The sequence below is a fragment of the Struthio camelus genome, chromosome 24 (assembly GCF_040807025.1).
Source record: "Struthio camelus isolate bStrCam1 chromosome 24, bStrCam1.hap1, whole genome shotgun sequence".
Classification (NCBI taxonomy): Eukaryota; Metazoa; Chordata; class Aves; order Struthioniformes; family Struthionidae; genus Struthio; species Struthio camelus.
This window is the reverse complement of record NC_090965.1, coordinates 5,231,207-5,248,088: the sequence shown is the minus strand read 5'-3', so window position 1 is coordinate 5,248,088 and position 16,882 is coordinate 5,231,207. Positions and strand designations below refer to the sequence as shown.

Sequence of the window (16,882 nt, the reverse complement as noted above, 5' to 3'; positions counted from 1 at the left end):
AGCCAGAGCCCTAGGAAAGGGCAGAGCAGGCTGCTGGAGAATGGTGTGCTGCAACAAGGGCTGGTGCCAGACAAACTGAACACAAGGTAAGTGACCCCTCTAGAGATGAGCTGAGGGGATCCAGGAGCTTCCCTGGCTAAAGCTTGACTGCTAAGTGCAAGAGAGGCTCCCAGGAATATGAGTCAGACTTGCAATGCAAACCTTTCATTTTAGGGGAACAACTCCAGTTTTACCTATTCTAGAAGGTTTTAACAGGGCTGCCTCCCCTTCCCTCACTGCTCTGAGCACAGGATGCTGTGGTGGTTTTTTTATGTGAGGAATTGGCCTGTGTTGCTCTTTCCTCAAAAAAGCTCCAATTCAAAATGAGTCACAAGTTTAACTGAAACTCCTGTCCCCATCCCCTTAACACCGCATTCAAGGTCCTTCCTGCTTTAAGAAAGCAAGCAGCTTTTTAAATAACCCTCCCTTCCCAACAAGCTTTGGAGAAACACAACCAGATGCACAGCTGTAGGTGTCCTAAAAGTTTATTGCCGCCCAGTTAATACAGGCGCTGGGGCTTCCCCATGGTGCTCTTGATATACAATGCACGCACATTCTGCCAGTTCTTTTTCAGCAAGGACACCAGGAAGTTGATGGCCAGGTGAATGTTGTAGACAAGTTCATCCTCTGTCATCTTCACATGACCAACAGCCACTGCCAGACAGAGCACCTGGGGGCAAGCACACCAAGATCACTCATGCAGATAGAGGCTTTTCAGGGAAACTGAAGGTTACAGCTAAATGACTGACAAAACAGGGACAGCAAATGTAGACCTAAAGTACAAGCATAACCACTGCAAGTGTTAAGACAAATCTACTAATAGCTTGTGCACAGATACCCACCCACAGGATAAATGTGGACGTTTGGCACCTGTAGAATGTCCTTGGACTATATTCCTGAAGCCTTGAAGGAATATAATCTTTGCAGCTTCAAATCCCTCCATACCATGTTAGATCGAGTGCAGAATCTCTTAAATAATTTACACTTTTACATGTAATAGCTCTCCTACTAGAACTGGAAATTCAAACATTCCAGATTTTAACCTCATGTTGTCAGTGTGACATGTCTTCTCCAGCTTATCAATGCATCCATGTTTCCAAAGAGCTCATCATGGGAGCGATGTGGCAAATATAAACATGCACAGTAGCATCTGGATGCAATCTTTGAACATCACCTTGCATAGGTCTGGCTCCCCCAGAGTGCAAAGGTGACTTGCGGAAGGCAGCAAGCATCACTCTCTCCTAGAGAGAGGAGAGCTAAGCTGCAGGAGGGATACGTAACTGTGCTGAACAGACCTCTAGTCTAACTCTGCTCCCATGCCCTATTCATTAGGCAGCACTGGCATGTGCCTTGCAAACCACTAACCCAAAGCAATACAGACTATTATAGCTCCAAACTTAACTGCTAAGCATGGTGCCAACTTTGCTTTTTTGTTTTGGCACTAGCTGCCATCCCTTTATTTCTGTGCGTAACACAGACTGGCTAAGCCTCTGCCCGCCAGGCCTGTGAAGAAGCTTGTAAGCCAGTGTTCCCCAAAAGCTTAAGACTAAAGGATTTATGAGGGAGCTGACAAGAGAAGTGTCAGGACATCATTAGCTCAGTTACTTAAAATGCTGAAGCATTCGCAAACTATCCCATTTGCCGTGCCCTTCCAGCTGTTGGGCCCTCAGGCCTGGATCAGCTGGAGTCCAAGGAAGCACCTCAGCTAGCAGAGCTGTTGATTTTGAATAATACCCCCAAGTCACATTTAGACCACTGCCATGAGATTAAAATGCCTGAACAGGATTCATTTGGTTTTGGCTCTCTTTGACATCTCTTGACAGTAAGAGCAGGTATCTATAGAGCTGCTGTAAAATTCACTTGCAGAGTCAAGTCCCAAACTTGTCCCTGACAAAGCACTGCTTTGTGCACAAACCCACTGGGGCATGCCTGGCTAGGTGGCCCTACCCTGCAAGTGTCACCCCCCCCTTACTGTCAGAAGGGTTAATTATGACCAATTGTGCTCAGCACTGGAACATCAAGACTCCCTCCTAATTATTTGCTCCAAAATCTTTCAACCACAGATAAATTACTCCTCCTTTCCAGTTAGCCGCTGAATCCTCTGGTTACTGTGTCCCTTTGCTGCACAGAAGAGTACTGGTACTTATCACTGGCAGCTGCTTTAGGAAGAAACTGCAGGGACACCTACAGTCCAGACCAGAGAATGCAGCCATATACAAGTGACCATCTGCTACAGGAAAAAAAAATAGTATGTAGCTGCTTTGGAGACAGAAAGCCCTGTGTTCCTTACCTTCTTCATCTGAAATTTGATGGTAGATTTGACCTCATCAACCTTGGCCACCAGGTTCTCATTGTGAGTGAGGAGAGAAGGGAATTTGCCAGCTTTGTTCAGACCTGGACCCAGGATGCGAGGAATCTGCTTGATCAAGGACTCCGAAGCCAGGAAGGCATCATACTTCTTAGCTGCAAGGAGAGAAGGAATGTAGGTAAGGCAGTACTCAAGCTCTTGCACAGAGCTGGAGCTCTCAGCTCAACCGAAACCATACTGCTTCCCTTCCCCTCAAAAAACACCTTTAAGCATTTCCAGAATGCTGCCTGCCTCTAAGCTGTTTTCCTTAATACTGTATTAGAAGTCACTTCTGTCACAACAGCCCTGTCTGCCAGGACCAAGCTTCACACCTTGCCAGCAATCCTATGCACTTACTGAATGTACTTTATTTCCCTGGAGCTGGTATTTGCTGAACTGTGTATAAAGCTCAACTCTGAGACCTACCAGGAGCCCTGTAGCATATTCTGTGCATGTGTGGATAAGTAACATCATATATTTGAGAATGGCTTAGCTTACAGCAGTGGTATCCTCTGTCAAATCGGTGCACTTCATAATCACTTATGGTTCCATGACTAATTCTGGATTCAGTGGGAAGCTTTCATGGTCTATGTGAGATGTGTATCAAAGTGACTTAATTTGCAGGGAGGGAATGATTCTTTCTATTACCAAGTAAAAATAAGCAAATTCCAGTCTGTTCATTCAAGTACTGCAGGCCTAAATCAAACTGAAGGTTTGCTTCTAGTTTTCCTTGGCCTTTGCTGTGCTCTGACTCTCTCTGATCGGGAGAATAAAGAACATCCAAGAACATCTTAGATGTTCTTAGATGAACATCTTCCTGGGAGAAAGAAACAATTTTCCTTTAGCTCCCCTTCCTGGAAAGGGCAATCAACATTCCCTGCATCCCTGAAGCACTGTCCTGTCAGTCAGCTCTGTCAGACCTTTTCAACCAGGTTGCTGGCTCTTCTGGGTAGTTTCTATGCAGATTTCTGTACTTCAGGCTGACTATGTTTTTTCTCTTTCTTGCAGTTAACCCTGACATGGAAATCTGAGTATGGGGAACAACTGTACCGCATGCCCAGCCCCCTTCCCGGCCAAGTTAACCAGCATGTTTCAAGAACCCACTTCATGCGCCCCCACTCACCCAGCTTCTTCACCAGTTTCTTGTTTTTGTTGAGTTTCTTCAGAGCCTCTATGTCCATGTGAGGGATGTCAACTGCTTTGGCCTCATCACAGTGCTGCTGGTCCCCCAGCAGGCAGACTGAGAACTTGGGCCGTGGAGTCGACTTCAGCCTGGAAAGGGGAGAAGGTCTGAATTATTCTGGTCTGTCAGTGTCACATACACCTCTAAGGGAGCTGTCACAGAGATACCTTACCACAGTGCCTGGCAATCTTCCTCCACAGCTTCTAACCTGCCTTCTCCAGCAGGTCGGTGGGGTCAGCACAGCAGCCTTCCCGCACCTCCCCTCATGTTTTAAGACCCAGGGTAGGGGTCCGTCCAGTCGCACCCACTCAGGAGGGGTGGTCTGAACTACCCGGGCGGTTCAGCACTGCGCCCTACTGCCCTGGCACCAAACAGCTGCCCTGCAACTCGGCAGGGCCCAGCGGCAGAGGGGCACAGGCTGAAGGCTGGGTGGGAGCTAGAGGATGCCGAACCTGACAGTGCCAGAGAAACGCTTGTCTTTCTGCGGGTCATAGTTCTTCAGGCTGATCTGCAGCTCCACAGTCTCCACAAACCTGAGGGAGGGGAAAGAAAAGCAGCTCCCGTCAGGGCCTGGCCGAGCTGGGAGCAGGAGCCCAGACAAATGCCAGGGCCACGAGTGCACCGGGTGATTCTGCGGGGCAGGGCTCTTACTTGCGCCGCTTGGTCTTGCTCCCTTGCAGCACCTCCTTCACCGCCTCGTACAGGGTGTCGCGGGAGACTTTGCTGCTGCGGGGGGGAAAGACGAGCCGGGCTCAGGCGCCGGGAGGGAGGCAGGGTCGGGCCTGGCGGGGCAGCGCCGCCGCCGCCGCCTCAGGCCTTCCCCGGTCCGTCGGGCTCTTGCAGGCCGCGGTAGGGCGGGGGGAAACAAGGCCCCGATCGCGGCCTATCCCGCTGCTTCTTCCCCCCCACCCCCCCGTCGCCGCTGCCCGGGCCGCCCCGCCGGGCGCGGATGGCGGCGGATGGCGCAGTGCGGCCGCAGCACCCACCTCATGGCGGCGGCTCGCCGGGGCCGAAAGGGCGGGGCGGCGCCTCGCGCGCTATAAATAGGGGGCGGGGTCTCGCGAGACTTGCGAGCGCGGCGCCGCGCCGCGCCATGTTGGGTGTGGCGGAGTGTGGCGCGGAGCGCCGCCGCTGCCGCCGCCTCTCCCTCCCGCCTCTGTCAGATAAAGGATTTATCGAGGCGGCGGTGATGGCGCAGGGGGCACGTGGCCCTGAAATCTCATTTCGCTGCCGGCAGTCTCCCAGGCAGCCGCCATCCTAGCCGAAGCGCAAAAACCTCCAGCCCCCTCGGAGATTTCGTCGCGGATAAAGGGCCTTCGCGTCTCGTCCGGCAGCGCCAGCGAAGGAGATGGGACGCGGTCAAAATCAGCGTCGGCAGAGCCCAAGTTCCAGGAGAAGCTCACGCTGCCCTCTGCAGCGCGCCGACTGCCTGAACGCAGCCCCGCTGCAAGCCCCAAAGGCCTCGTTTTCGGCCTGCGAGCGCCATGTCTTGCTGGTGAGGCAGGTTTTCCCCTCGGGGGCCAATAGAGCAGCCTCGCTGTGATGTAAGCGTGGAGGTAGCTTGGTTGCAGGCTCTCCGCAAACATGCAGGTGTGTGAGGCACCGGGGTCGGCGGGTGCAGCAGGGAAGGCAGCAGTTACGCCAGTGAGAAGTTTATTTAACGCTATTCCTCCTTCCCCACGTGTTTGGCGGGCACCGCCGTTACCGGGGGGCGCAGAGGCCTGTGATTGCCCCTAGCTGGGAAATGGCAAGGCCTCTGAGGGCAAGCTGAACCTGACGGCGTCAATGCCTGCAAGGCGCATGCGGGGAAGCGTCGCGCATGCGCTTTGGCCACTCTGCTCCTTTCTCCTCCTAAACGGGTCCTGGCGGCTGTGTCCTGGGGGGCGGGGCCTGGCAGGCCCCGGAACCTGGATGGTGGCCGGCGGGCGGCCGGAAGGCGGCGGGGAGCGCTGCCGCTATGCAGGTTGCGGGGCGGCGGGCGCAGGGGCTGGGCCCCGGTGCATGGCGGTCAGGCGGCGGACTCGGCCCCGTCGGGTTGCCTCAGGTCGGTGCCAGCGGTGGGGGGAGGCCTGAGGGGAAGTGGGGGGAGAAGGCGGCTGAAGGGCCGCTGGGCCCGGCGAGCTGCTGCCGCCTCCTCCGGCCGCGGCACGGAGGGGGAAGGCGGGGGGGAGGGGGGGGAGAGGTGCAGCACCCCCCGCCGCCCGCAGGACACCGGGCCTGCCCCGCCGCTGCCCTCGGGGGTCGCCGTGGCGCTCGGGGCGCGACGGCCGCCATGTCGCGCGGCCCCGGGGCTCGTCTGCGCCGCGCCGGGGTGCTGCGGTGGCCCGCAGAGCCGTCGGGCTTATTCCTGGAAATACAAGTGATAAAACACTGGGCTATCTCGGAGATGACTGACAAAGAGTCGCCTGCAGCTGCGGGGCAAGATAATTTATCAGGAGAGCGATACTTTAACAGCACGTCCTTGCCCGGGGCTGGGTGTAAGATCGTCTGCCCCCGGCCAGAAATCCTGCTCTTGGGAAGGCTGGGAATCAGGGAAGTGAGGAGAGAACGAAGGTGCTTCCAGGGACAGCGCTTGCCATCCCGTCCCGGCCTCTTGCCGCACAGGACACCCTCACTCTGTAGACTGAGGCTTTAAAATGCTTGGTAACCTTCCTTGCGTGTCATTGGAGGGGCACAGAGGGGTTAAGTATGGTATTTACACTATCTCTAGAAAAAGTCTGTCTTTTGCTTGATAAGCTTTCTCTTCTGTTCATCTGCAGAAGAGATTGTTAGCCTTGCCTGTTAAAAAAATGATGCCGTTGGCATGGGAAGGGGTGCGTCTTTTGTCCAGTGTAATTCCTTATAGTCTCCAAAATACTGTTTGCCATCCGAGCCTTTCTTAATACACAAAAATGAATATAGGCAGGGAGGAAATACAATTGTAAATGTTCTTTTTGTTTAAGGCTTAAAACTCACTCTTCCACAAATCTCTTGCTCTGGCTCCTGGCGCTCTCTGAGAGCACGCTGAATAAAGTGAAATTCATGTCTGAGGAGCAGTCATCAAGGCAGGATGGAGAGCTTGGGCCTGCAAGCAGTGACCCTTAGTGACGGGACGACAGCCTACATTCAGCAGGCTGTCAAAGGTAACGGTTTTGGGGGGCTATGAAATCTAAAAGTGTCTTGAATGAGCCTGTGGAAATTCGACTTACTGAAAGTGTCCTCATGGCATGCTGTCAGATACCTTGTACAGTTGCTTTGTACAGGAAACTTGCAGTTATCTGTGCAATTTGTACAGAAGAGTGATACAGCAAAAAGAGACTGTACCTCCGGTTTGAAAATAAAGCTTTGGAGATAGGAGAGCCGTTGCAGTATCACATGAAGGTTTGGCTCAAACTGGAGTGAGCCCTGCTCTTTCGGGGATAGTTAGGGAGATGGAGTTCACTGTATTGCCCACAGGACCCTGTTCAAGCAAAACTCCCCCTGAAGTCAAGCAGGGTGTTTTACTTCACTAAGGAGCATAAACTTGGTTCACACTAATGCTTTTCTCATTCAAATGGATGCTGAGCTTAGTGTTTGTTAGTTGAAGTGATAGCAGTGCCAGTTTCAACACCAGCTCTCGTTTTGGGGTTCGTAAGATGTTCTTTCCTCAATTACCCACCGTTTCTGAGAAAAAGAACGTGCTGTGTTCCAGCCTGCAGAACGCGTTTGTAGGACCGTTGAGTTGTGATTGCTGTCTTGCTTTTTTTCCATGTGAACTCACTGCGAGTTTATTATATTCACAGAATTGGGCTATCTTGAAAACAGCTAGGTGTCATGACCCCCAAACACTTTCCGCTAGGTGAAAGCAACCTGGATCCCTAGTGTTCACATGGGTTGGTGCAACGGTCTCTGTGCATCAGACATCTAAGTAACTAAAATATTATCGTAGAAAGTCCTGGTGAGAGCGAGATGTTAACTCAGACAGTTGCACTGTTTTAAGATTCTTTTTTCACAACCCGCCAAGGGTAGCAATGCTCAGCCTTTTAGGGCCTGTAATTTCTTTTCCAAGAATTGACCCTCAACCAAAGTAGAAGAAAAGAAATGCTCAGTCTGCTGCTGGTGCCATTAAAAGCTCCCAAATGAGTTCTTCTGCAGTGCAAGCATAGTTGGTTACCGTTTCAGATCCAAAATGCTTAGCACCCGTCATTCTTTTGCTTATTGGCTTACGGGGCTGTGAAGGGTAGTTTGTAAACAAGTACTGACTGAGATGCTTTGTCTTGTATCCTCCTGCCTAGGAGAGGGAGACTCCAGTGTTTCTGGAAAATTAAGTGCATCCATCACTGTTCAGGGAAAGGCTTGATAAATAACAGCTTATAAGTAACAGTTTCACTGTCTTTCTGTATGACTGGTTTCCTTGAGAAGATGCAGCAAAGGGGACGGCTTGCTGGACCAGGAAGATTGTGAACTCTGCAAGTACTTCTGATGGTATTTCTGCACTGTTTCAGGTGAAAAACTGATTGAAGGGCAAGTCATTGAACTTGAAGATGGGACCACAGCTTATATCCATCAGGTGACTGTTCAGAAAGGTGAGGACCCTAAATTTACCTTTTCCTTTCTAGAAGGATGTTGTAGGTATGACTGAAGTCTTCTGTGTCCCAGCAATTGTGCCTCTTCTCTCAGCACTAGCTTTGGGTGTTTTAGGTGTTTAAGTGTTTAGGTTTTTGGTCTTCCCCATGGTTTTGAGGCTGAATGAGCAAGGACATAGGATGCATGATTTCCTGCAAAATCCTCAGCAAACTGACAAGTTGTCGGACTTGCTGGTGGTGTAAGCAAACGCTTGTTAAATGTTATGAATGCTAAGAGTTTCGCCTGTAGGCTCTCTCACCATTTGTAAGTCTTAGCAGATCACAAGACTATAAGCAAGGCCAGTGAGCTGTGTGGTTTTTGTATGTGCTCTCTGCGTACATGTGTTAATCATACAGAACCCAAAGTTTGTTTGATCTGGGAGCAGATGAACAGAAATTTCCTCTGAACTATACGATATATATTACCCCTGGATTAGTTTTTGGGGCTGGAAGGGGACTCGAGGCGTTGGAGGGTTGTTGGAAGCCTCATCATTTTGGTCATTGGCCTGTTGGCTCTGAAATGAGGTGACATTAACTAACCTGAGGGGCTGTGGGAATTTGTTTCATGTGTCACGGAGGAAGCCTCCCCAGCCATGCTGAGCTCTTGTAAAAAGGCAGGTAGAAGGAAGTCTGTTGCTCTGAGCCATCCTCCCCTTCACTCTCCCAAGGTCCTTGTGTGGCACCTCCCTTTTCTGTTCTCAGAAGGTTGTTTGAAACCCACCTTGTATGCCTGGCTATACCTCTTTCCTCCCTTCGTCATCTTCTCTACCTCCAAACATACACACTCAGTGCCAGGAGTCGTCTTTCTCACCCCTGCTCCCTCTGCCATGGGGTGTGTGTGTTATCCCTTACAAACCACTGTACCAGAGCTTTCTGTCTTGTCTGGGATGTAACCTGGCATTTTGGAATTGGTGAGATACAGCATTACAGGTTACTGCATTACCCCAAACAGCTACAGAAATGCCATCGAGTTATGCATGAAGCCTTAAAAACCTCATAATTCGTGACTGAACGGCTCCATCTGTGTCTTAAACCCTGTAATTGTGGCAGACTTTCAGCGCAAGCAAGCGGGCTTCACGTGTGCTTTTTCATGGGAGTGAATACAGCAGTGTTCAGAGTTTGAAGTAGTATCCCTTCTAACCCGTCTGAGTCCTCCAATGAGGTTTGTGGATTTTCTTCTTTTATTTTAGAGTCTGTAGCTTTTGAGGATGGGCAGCCGGTGGTGTTGGAAGATGGCAGTATGGCGTACATACACAACACACCTAAAGGTAAAAAGCATTCCCCATCATTTCCTTAGCATCTGGAATACAAGTTGCTGAAGTGTTATCGATTCCTAAGGCTGTAGGTTGCCTAGGGAGATGAACAGTGGCTGACACCCATCAGCTCTTTTTATATTTGGTTTTGTTGGCTCCCCTCACAGAGAGTTACAACTCCAGCACCTTCGAGGCAGTCCAGCTGGAGGATGGCTCCACTGCCTACATACATCGTCCCGTCATCATGCCTCCTGGCAGCACCATCCTGGCAGTGCATGCAGAATCTGGGCTGGAGGAGTTGGCTGGAGAGGAGGAAGATGATGCCTTTGATGCTGAGACCATTAATGCATTAAAGCAGTATGCCAGCAAGGTGAGGACCCAGCACTTCTTTCCTGGTCTTCCACCAGCACTGAGGGGCTGGTGTAGTAGTCCACATTTGCCCTGGGGTTTAACTTACCTCCCTTGTTGGTACTTACGTGTGTCTGTTTTTACGCAATGGCAGCTGTGAGAAGAGAAACTGGACATGGCTCCTGTGGGAGTGCCATCACTGTTAGCTCACTGACAGTTAAGGACCTGCAAACACGGCAGGTTCCTGCTGGACTTTCTAGCTAGTTCCAGCAGAGTGCTGGGCCTTTTACCCTTAAGCTACTGCAGGCACAGTTTTGGGAAGAGCAGAGAGCTGCTATGATACAGCTTGGACTTTGTTTCCTTGCTTTATATGCTTCTGCTTGTAGGTGTTTCTTTCTTTTTGCTACGTTGCTTGTAACATCGCCTGGTTATGATACTCTCTTCCGTGAACGATTCAGGTGACGAATCAAGACAAATCTTTTACACGTCAGGAGTGGTTAAGTGATGACACCTTTTCCCCCTATTACAAAGGCCTCAGAACCCGTAGTATCTCCAAATCCTAATATGTGTTGTCACTGCAGTACTTCACCTGAACATCTGTGGTCCTGGGTGCTGCCGTTTTCTCCCTTCCTCATAGCGTTGCGTGAGAAGGGTTACCGGGAACGTGCCAATATAGTGTTCAGCTGGGCAGCATTTAACCCCTAGGCCTTCGGAGAAGAGTGGGGTAGCAGTGCTGGTGTGAATGGCTTCCTGCTTGGGCTGCTCGCCTGTTCTGCCCTGTATAGGGAGGCATGAGCAGTGCTGTGTGTCTTTGCTTGCAGGTATGTGATGAGGAAGAGGAGGGAGTAACAAACACCTGCCATATGAAGAGTGAGGATTCCAGTGACATCCCTTCCCAGGTCTGAATTTTTCAGTGATGCATTTCTGAGACGAGGCTAAACTCGTCTTGATGCAGAGCACTTTGCAGGCTAGTAACTAAGAAAGCTTTGGGGCTCCTCTGCAAGATTAGCTAATACGTTAGCTGCAGGTTTTGCAAATGAGCTAGGTGAAGCATGGAGATGCGGGTTATGTGTCTGAGAATACCCAGTGAGCTCAGAGATGGGACTGGGAAACTCTGGTTCCCAGGCACCTGCTCTGTCACCTGGACTGCATCACCTGTGTATAGCCTGTGTTTGCAGGAACACATTTTTGTGAGGATATCTGAAGGAGTGTGTATGTGGCAAGGAGAGAAATGATTCACGTGGGCTTTGCAAAGTCTGCTGTGATGGTTCACTCAGTTCAGTCCTACATATCTCTTGGCAGGATTTGCAAGAAGAAGTGCACAGCAATGAGAAGGGGCATCAGGCTGGCAGTAGAGCTTTCCGTTGTGGGTACAAAGGCTGTGGCCGCCTCTATACCACAGCTCACCATTTAAAGGTAAAGCAGCTAATGCAGTCACACAGTGTGCAGACTGAGTATGTCACTGTGTTATAATGCCAGCTCGGAACGCTTGCTGTACAAAGGGTTGAGAGTTGCGTGCTTGGGTTCCCACAGGGAAGAGGTCAAGGCACCCTGTGGCGCTAGCACATTGCTCTAAAGTGAGTTTCTCTCTGAGGTCTTCAGGGAGATGCTTTCAACCTTGAAGAACCAGAGGAAAGTGTTCTGTTTTTAATGTGGGAAAAGGCAAATGGGACTATGTCAGTGAGCAGAGGCTTTGACCCATGAGAGATCCAGATGTGTTGGCCATGGTGAAAGCCAGCACGGAGCTTCAGATTCTCTCCACCACCTAGATTTCTCTGCAGTGCTTTCTTTCCCCTGCCCTCCTTTGGCTTGGACCTCATTTTAAGGACCTATTCTTTCTGTTCCAGGTGCATGAACGTGCTCACACAGGTGATCGGCCATATACATGTGACTTCCCAAGCTGTGGGAAAGCATTTGCTACAGGTAACAGTTTCTCTTTCTCAAAAGTTCTCTGTTCTGTCCAGTCCAAACCACTCTTGAGAGGATCAGCCCTGCCTCTTTCCAGGAGAGCACAATAGGCATAGCTTTTAGAAACTTCTGAGAAGAATGGCAGCATGTGAAACTGCCTGGAACTTGACTGTTTATGAACAGACAAAATGAGTTAAGGGAAGAAGATGAATTCTCAATGGTGTTGCCACTGAGTGGTGAAGCTCTTCGGATATCCCATCCCCTTCAGGTTCTAGATTCCTAGACACAGGACAGACATTCAGAAATCTGTAGATTGAGAGGTGGCACACAGCTTGCCATGTTACTTCCTCCGCGTTATAAAATTAATTGTGTGGTTTCTTTCCTCGCCAGGGTATGGGCTGAAGAGCCATGTGAGAACACATACTGGTGAAAAACCTTACAAGTGTCCAGAAGACTTGTGTAGCAAAGCCTTCAAAACTTCCGGGGATCTACAGAAACACATCCGGACACACACAGGTGAGCAATACGGGAGGAGAACCTAGATCCCCACTGAAAGGGTGTCCGAGGTGAAGTACTGCTTCCTTTTTTGGTCTGGTTTATGCCTTTTGATATCTTGAATGAAGCAAGGTAGAACTGAAGTCCTTTTCAGACAGAGGCAGACAGTAGAACTAGGGATTCTTGACTCTGCTACTACCAACAGCAGAGCAAAAGGAGTAGGGATCACAATTTGTTTGCTAGAGGAAATATGTCAGCGCACGGCACTCACAACAGTGAGAAAAGAGCTGAGTTCTCCTTAGCGTAATACCTGTGGAGGAGTAAAGGGATACAGCTGTCCAGAGCATTCCAGGTAGCTGGGTCCTAGCAGGGCTCTCATTCTGTGTTACTCTGTCAATGCAGGGGAGCGTCCCTTCAAGTGCCCATTTGAGGGCTGTGGCCGCTCTTTTACCACTTCCAACATCCGCAAAGTTCACATCCGAACGCATACAGGCGAGCGACCATACATGTGTCCAGAGCCCAACTGCGGAAGGGGCTTCACCAGTGCCACCAATTACAAGAACCACATGAGAATCCACACAGGTAAGAGGAGGAGAGGCTAAAACACAGATGTTTCTTCCCCAGTCAGCTGGCAGCATGGATGGCGTGTGGTATTAGGGAAATCTGTGGGAGTGAAATGGCCATTTCCAGGCCAGGCTTTGTTGGTGTAGATTTGCGGTTAGCCAGGGGAGTTAAAGGAAATAGGAATTGGCTTATTGGGCTGGTGCTAGTTCCCTCTACCCCTGTGCTCTGTCTCCAGCTATTCCCTGTTGGTGGGGAATCCCTTCCCAGAGCGTGATGAGGGTGAGCGGATTAAGCTCTGCACTGTGAGGTTGGTAGAGCATGGAAAGTCACTGTGGCCTCTGCCATAGGAGAGAAGCCGTACATGTGCACTGTGCCAGGCTGCGGAAAGCGCTTCACGGAGTACTCTAGCCTCTACAAGCACCACGTGGTCCACACGCACTGCAAGCCCTACACCTGCAATAGTTGTGGGAAGACCTACCGTCAGACCTCCACGCTGGCCATGCACAAGCGCAGCAGCCACGGCGAGCTAGAGGCCACGGAGGAGAGTGAACAGGCCCTCTACGAACAGCAGCAGCTGGAGGGTGAGCAACCACTTCCCCATCGCTTGCAGCAGGCTTGGATCAGATCATGTGGCAAAGCAGAGAGAGAACAGCAAGAGTCCGCAGCTGCTCTCCTCCCTCAGACCTGGGCCTGTGCTACGGCCTCCTGTCTCCCCCATCAAGCCCAGATCTATGTTGCAGGCAAGAGTAAAGGGTTTCCTGTGATCCTGTTTGTATGTAGTGGGGTAGGAACAGACTGCCTTCCATTCTCTGGTACGGGGAGAGGTAAAAATCCTTCCTCCCAGGTCAACACAGGGGCGTTGTCATCACGATCGCGCACTCTTCTCTTATGTTGGCCCTTCAGGGAACAGGCAGGTCCCAGGGTCGCACATGTGTGCATTCATGCTCTGATCAGGGCTTCTCTTTCACCCCCTTTGTTCTTCCTCTTCCCCGACTCAGCTGCTGTTGCTGCTGAAAGAGGCTCCCCGCTGAAGAGCCAGCATATTGCTTTCCTGTCAGAGATGGAGGAAGATGAAGACGAAGAGGAAGATGATGATGGTATACCTACGCAGGTCTCGCTTATCTCTCAGGATGGGACACAGCAGGTACGGACGCTAACAGCCTCCAGTGTTTGCGGCGGGCAGAAGTTACCTGAGGGAGATTCTGCCTTTACCCAGCCTGTGTTCTGCATTCCCCCCGAGTGCTTCCTGATGCTCCTCAACAGGGTGTCCCACAAGGGCTGGGCCTCACCTTGTTGTTCTCTTTAGAGCCCTTTTCAGTATGAAGCAGACCCCAGAGATTCGTGGGCTCTGTCTGTTGTGAGGGCTCCCTCCTTACAACCTTACCCAGCTGCTACAGTCTTGATTCGGAGGGTAGAGAACACAGGCCTCTGGTCCCTGACTCGCTTTCCAGTGAGTCTGCGGACAGAGTCTTGCAGGCATTTGTCTAGGCTGGTGTGCAGTGTCTGCCAGCCCTTGCCTCCTGGACTGCTGTCAAAAGATGGCTCCCAATCTTTGCTGACACAGGCTGGATTTGGAGATTTTTATAGTCTGTAAACATCAGCCTTGCTCTTGTGCCGTACTTCCCTCTACCAGCTGCTCGTGTGCTGATGGGGAAAATTTCCTTCTGTGGCATAGGGCAAAGAAAACAGCTGCCACAAATAACTCTATAGATGCCTCTTAGTCTGAGGCGCCGCTTGCTGCAGCGATGCAAAAGCTTTTGCTTAAGAGCCTAGAAAAAAGATGCTGAAGGGAAAGGGAGGTGTGATCAAAGGGTTAGAGCCAGAGACACGAGGAGTGGGTTCTGCACTCATTCTCTCTGTCACTCTGGGCTGGGTGGCAAAGGACTGGGCAAGTCCCTTGAGTTCCCTGTGCCTTAGGTCTTGCATGCAGAGAAAGAAAATTTTTTCCTTACTGAGACGTTTGTGTTGCTAAACTCGGGAATTAAGGCTTTTTGAAAAGCTGTTTTGGCTGAAAGTATCCCCTTTTATCCCACCCAGGTCAGTCTATCCCAGGAAGACCTGCAGGCCCTGGGTAGCGCAGTCAGCATGGTGACGCAGAGCAGTGCCCTTGCAGTGCCTGGGGAAGAGCTCACGGGTGATGGCTCACGCACCGTGACTATGTTCAACACTGACGGCACCGAGACACAGCCGGTACAGGCAAATATGAGGCCTTCCCTCTTCCCTGCAGAGAAACATCCTGCCAAGAGGAAATCACGTTTTCTTTTAAAATGTGATTGTTTTTGTCTTAACTTTTCCCAGGTTACAATAGTCACTTCTGGGGCAGTCACGTCCGAGGAATCGTCCGTCTCATCCCCCTGTCATCAGCAGGTGGCGTTGCTGGCTACTGCCAATGGCACCCACATTGCAGTGCAGGTACCATGCAGCACCCTGAGCAGGCCTGAGCATTGTTCCTGCCACGTTCCCCTTCATTCCCTCCTATGCCTCTCCATGCACCCACTGGCGTCAGCACGTACCTCTTGCTTTGCAGTATCTGCTCTGCTCTGGGATGCTTGCTCCTTTACTCCCAGATGTCCTGTGTGTTGAGAAGAGCAGGGACATGTAGGGATAAGACTGTGGAGCAGCAGAGACCTTGGGGGAGGGCTCCTGGGGGACCTGCCTGCTGCTGGGACAGAGCTGAAAGTGCAGGAAATGGCAGAGCAGGCACCAGCTCAGTGGTACCCCACAACACTTTCTTGAACAGCTGACCCAGTTGTGTCACATCAGCACCACAGGTGACCCTGTCCTCAACTACCTGTGTTCTCAGCTGTCTGCCTTGCCTACGTGAGCAGCCTCTCACATTTGCAGAATGCTCATTTGTAAGCAGCCTATCCCCATCGCAACAGTGTCTCCTTGTTTTACCCCTGTGCTTCACGCCTGTCACCCACTTTAGATTCCTTGCACCTCTGTCCTGCTGGGGCTGCCCTGAGAGACACCAGGCCTACTGAGCCCACCTTTTGGGAGGGCAGTGTTATCTCTGTCTTTCCTCCCATAGTTAGAAGAGCAGCAGAGCCTGGAGGAAGCCATAAGCATGGCAGCAGCAGCGATCCAGCATGAACCCGTAACACTTGACGCAGCTGTGTCTGAGAATGGGTGCTGAGACCCAGCAGAGCCTCCTGGGCAGGGAGAGCAGGCAGCCCAAGCCTGTTTTCCATGGGGCATCGGGATCTGCAGGAACCAGGCCAGCTGGCGTGCAGAAGATGTGGTACATGAGCAAGGAAGGAGTCTGAGTCCAGCTGACTGCGTCCAGTGTATGCACCACACAGGTGGTGAGAGCAGATGCGGGCAGTGTTGGGCTACCGAAGTGACCCTGTATGAAGGGCTCTTCTCTCGATTGCAGGGATGTCTGAGAAACTTGGCTGCTGCCTTCTGCTGGAGCTCTGCTGTTTTCCTGGGCTCAGAGCGGTGACTTTTCTGCTCCTTGCCTTGGTGGCTGACTCCCTCTGTCTGAAGGAGATGGCAGGTTGTGTCTTCTATTATTAACTCCTTCATGGCCAAGACTTCCAAGACCTCCCAGTCTTCTGTGGTAGGCCTGGAGCTACAGTGATTTCAGCAGTCACTGAGTACAAAATCTATTTTGGAGAGGCACTTCCTGCCCTTTCCCTCTAGGAACGGTCCAACAGCTGCCTACCCCCCGTGAGAGGGGCGAGCGGGCAGCGTGTGCACAGAAGCAATAAAAGTCTCAAAAAGTGAAGCATCAGAGCAAGTCCAGGCTGTCCTGGGCTCAGTGTTTTGAGCGGCAACCACTTCCTGATGCGGGAAGTCAGAGTTTCCCCCGGCGCATACTGAGCGAGTACCCAGGCTGGCTCTACGTGCGCCTGGGCGCGACAGCAGTTCTCCTATCTCTTTACCACAATCCTCTCAGCTCTCAAGCAGACTTCCTTGGCAGACTCACTGCTGTGGAGTAGAGGAAAATGCTCCCTCCAGTGCAGCCAACCAGCCCTTCTTAGGGGTGGAGCTAGACTTGGATGTAAATATTGAGTTGAAATAAAAACCAAATTAATGTCTTCTTTTTAAAAAAAAAAAAAAAAAGAACACACCCTTCTCTCCTGGAGCTGGTGGGCTGGCAGGGGAGGGGAAGGGAGGGGGGGGTGGACGTTACTCTTTTGCCGATGGATTAAGGAAG

At 51.3% G+C, this 16,882-nt stretch overlaps 2 protein-coding genes across 8 annotated transcripts; one reads left to right on the top strand and one right to left on the bottom strand.

Annotated features, from left to right (window-relative positions):
• Nucleotides 1-506: 506 nt before the first annotated feature.
• On the bottom strand, nt 507-4,657 carry RPL10A (ribosomal protein L10a). The gene is made up of 6 exons (XM_068918230.1): nt 4,556-4,657; nt 4,221-4,295; nt 4,022-4,102; nt 3,510-3,658; nt 2,330-2,502; nt 507-709 (listed from the first exon to the last, which is right to left on the bottom strand). The coding sequence occupies exons 1-6, from the start codon at nt 4,558-4,560 to the stop codon at nt 539-541; spliced, it is 654 nt and encodes a 217-aa protein (XP_068774331.1). The 5' UTR covers nt 4,561-4,657; the 3' UTR covers nt 507-538.
• Nucleotides 4,639-16,772, top strand: ZNF76 (zinc finger protein 76). 7 transcript variants are annotated; one of them, XM_068918228.1, is made up of 15 exons: nt 4,639-5,064; nt 6,512-6,691; nt 8,033-8,113; nt 9,343-9,420; nt 9,573-9,775; nt 10,575-10,652; nt 11,056-11,169; nt 11,601-11,676; nt 12,052-12,177; nt 12,559-12,738; nt 13,068-13,301; nt 13,719-13,864; nt 14,758-14,910; nt 15,019-15,132; nt 15,752-16,772. In XM_068918228.1, exons 2-15 carry the CDS (start codon nt 6,619-6,621, stop codon nt 15,854-15,856), a joined length of 1,761 nt encoding a protein of 586 aa, XP_068774329.1. In that variant the 5' UTR covers nt 4,639-5,064; nt 6,512-6,618; the 3' UTR covers nt 15,857-16,772. The 7 variants fall into 7 exon arrangements, with proteins under 7 accessions (XP_068774329.1, XP_068774325.1, XP_068774330.1 ...); XM_068918224.1 differs by having other exon boundaries at nt 4,928-5,064; nt 14,758-14,916; nt 15,752-16,771; XM_068918229.1 differs by having other exon boundaries at nt 5,023-5,159.
• Nucleotides 16,773-16,882: the final 110 nt, after the last annotated feature.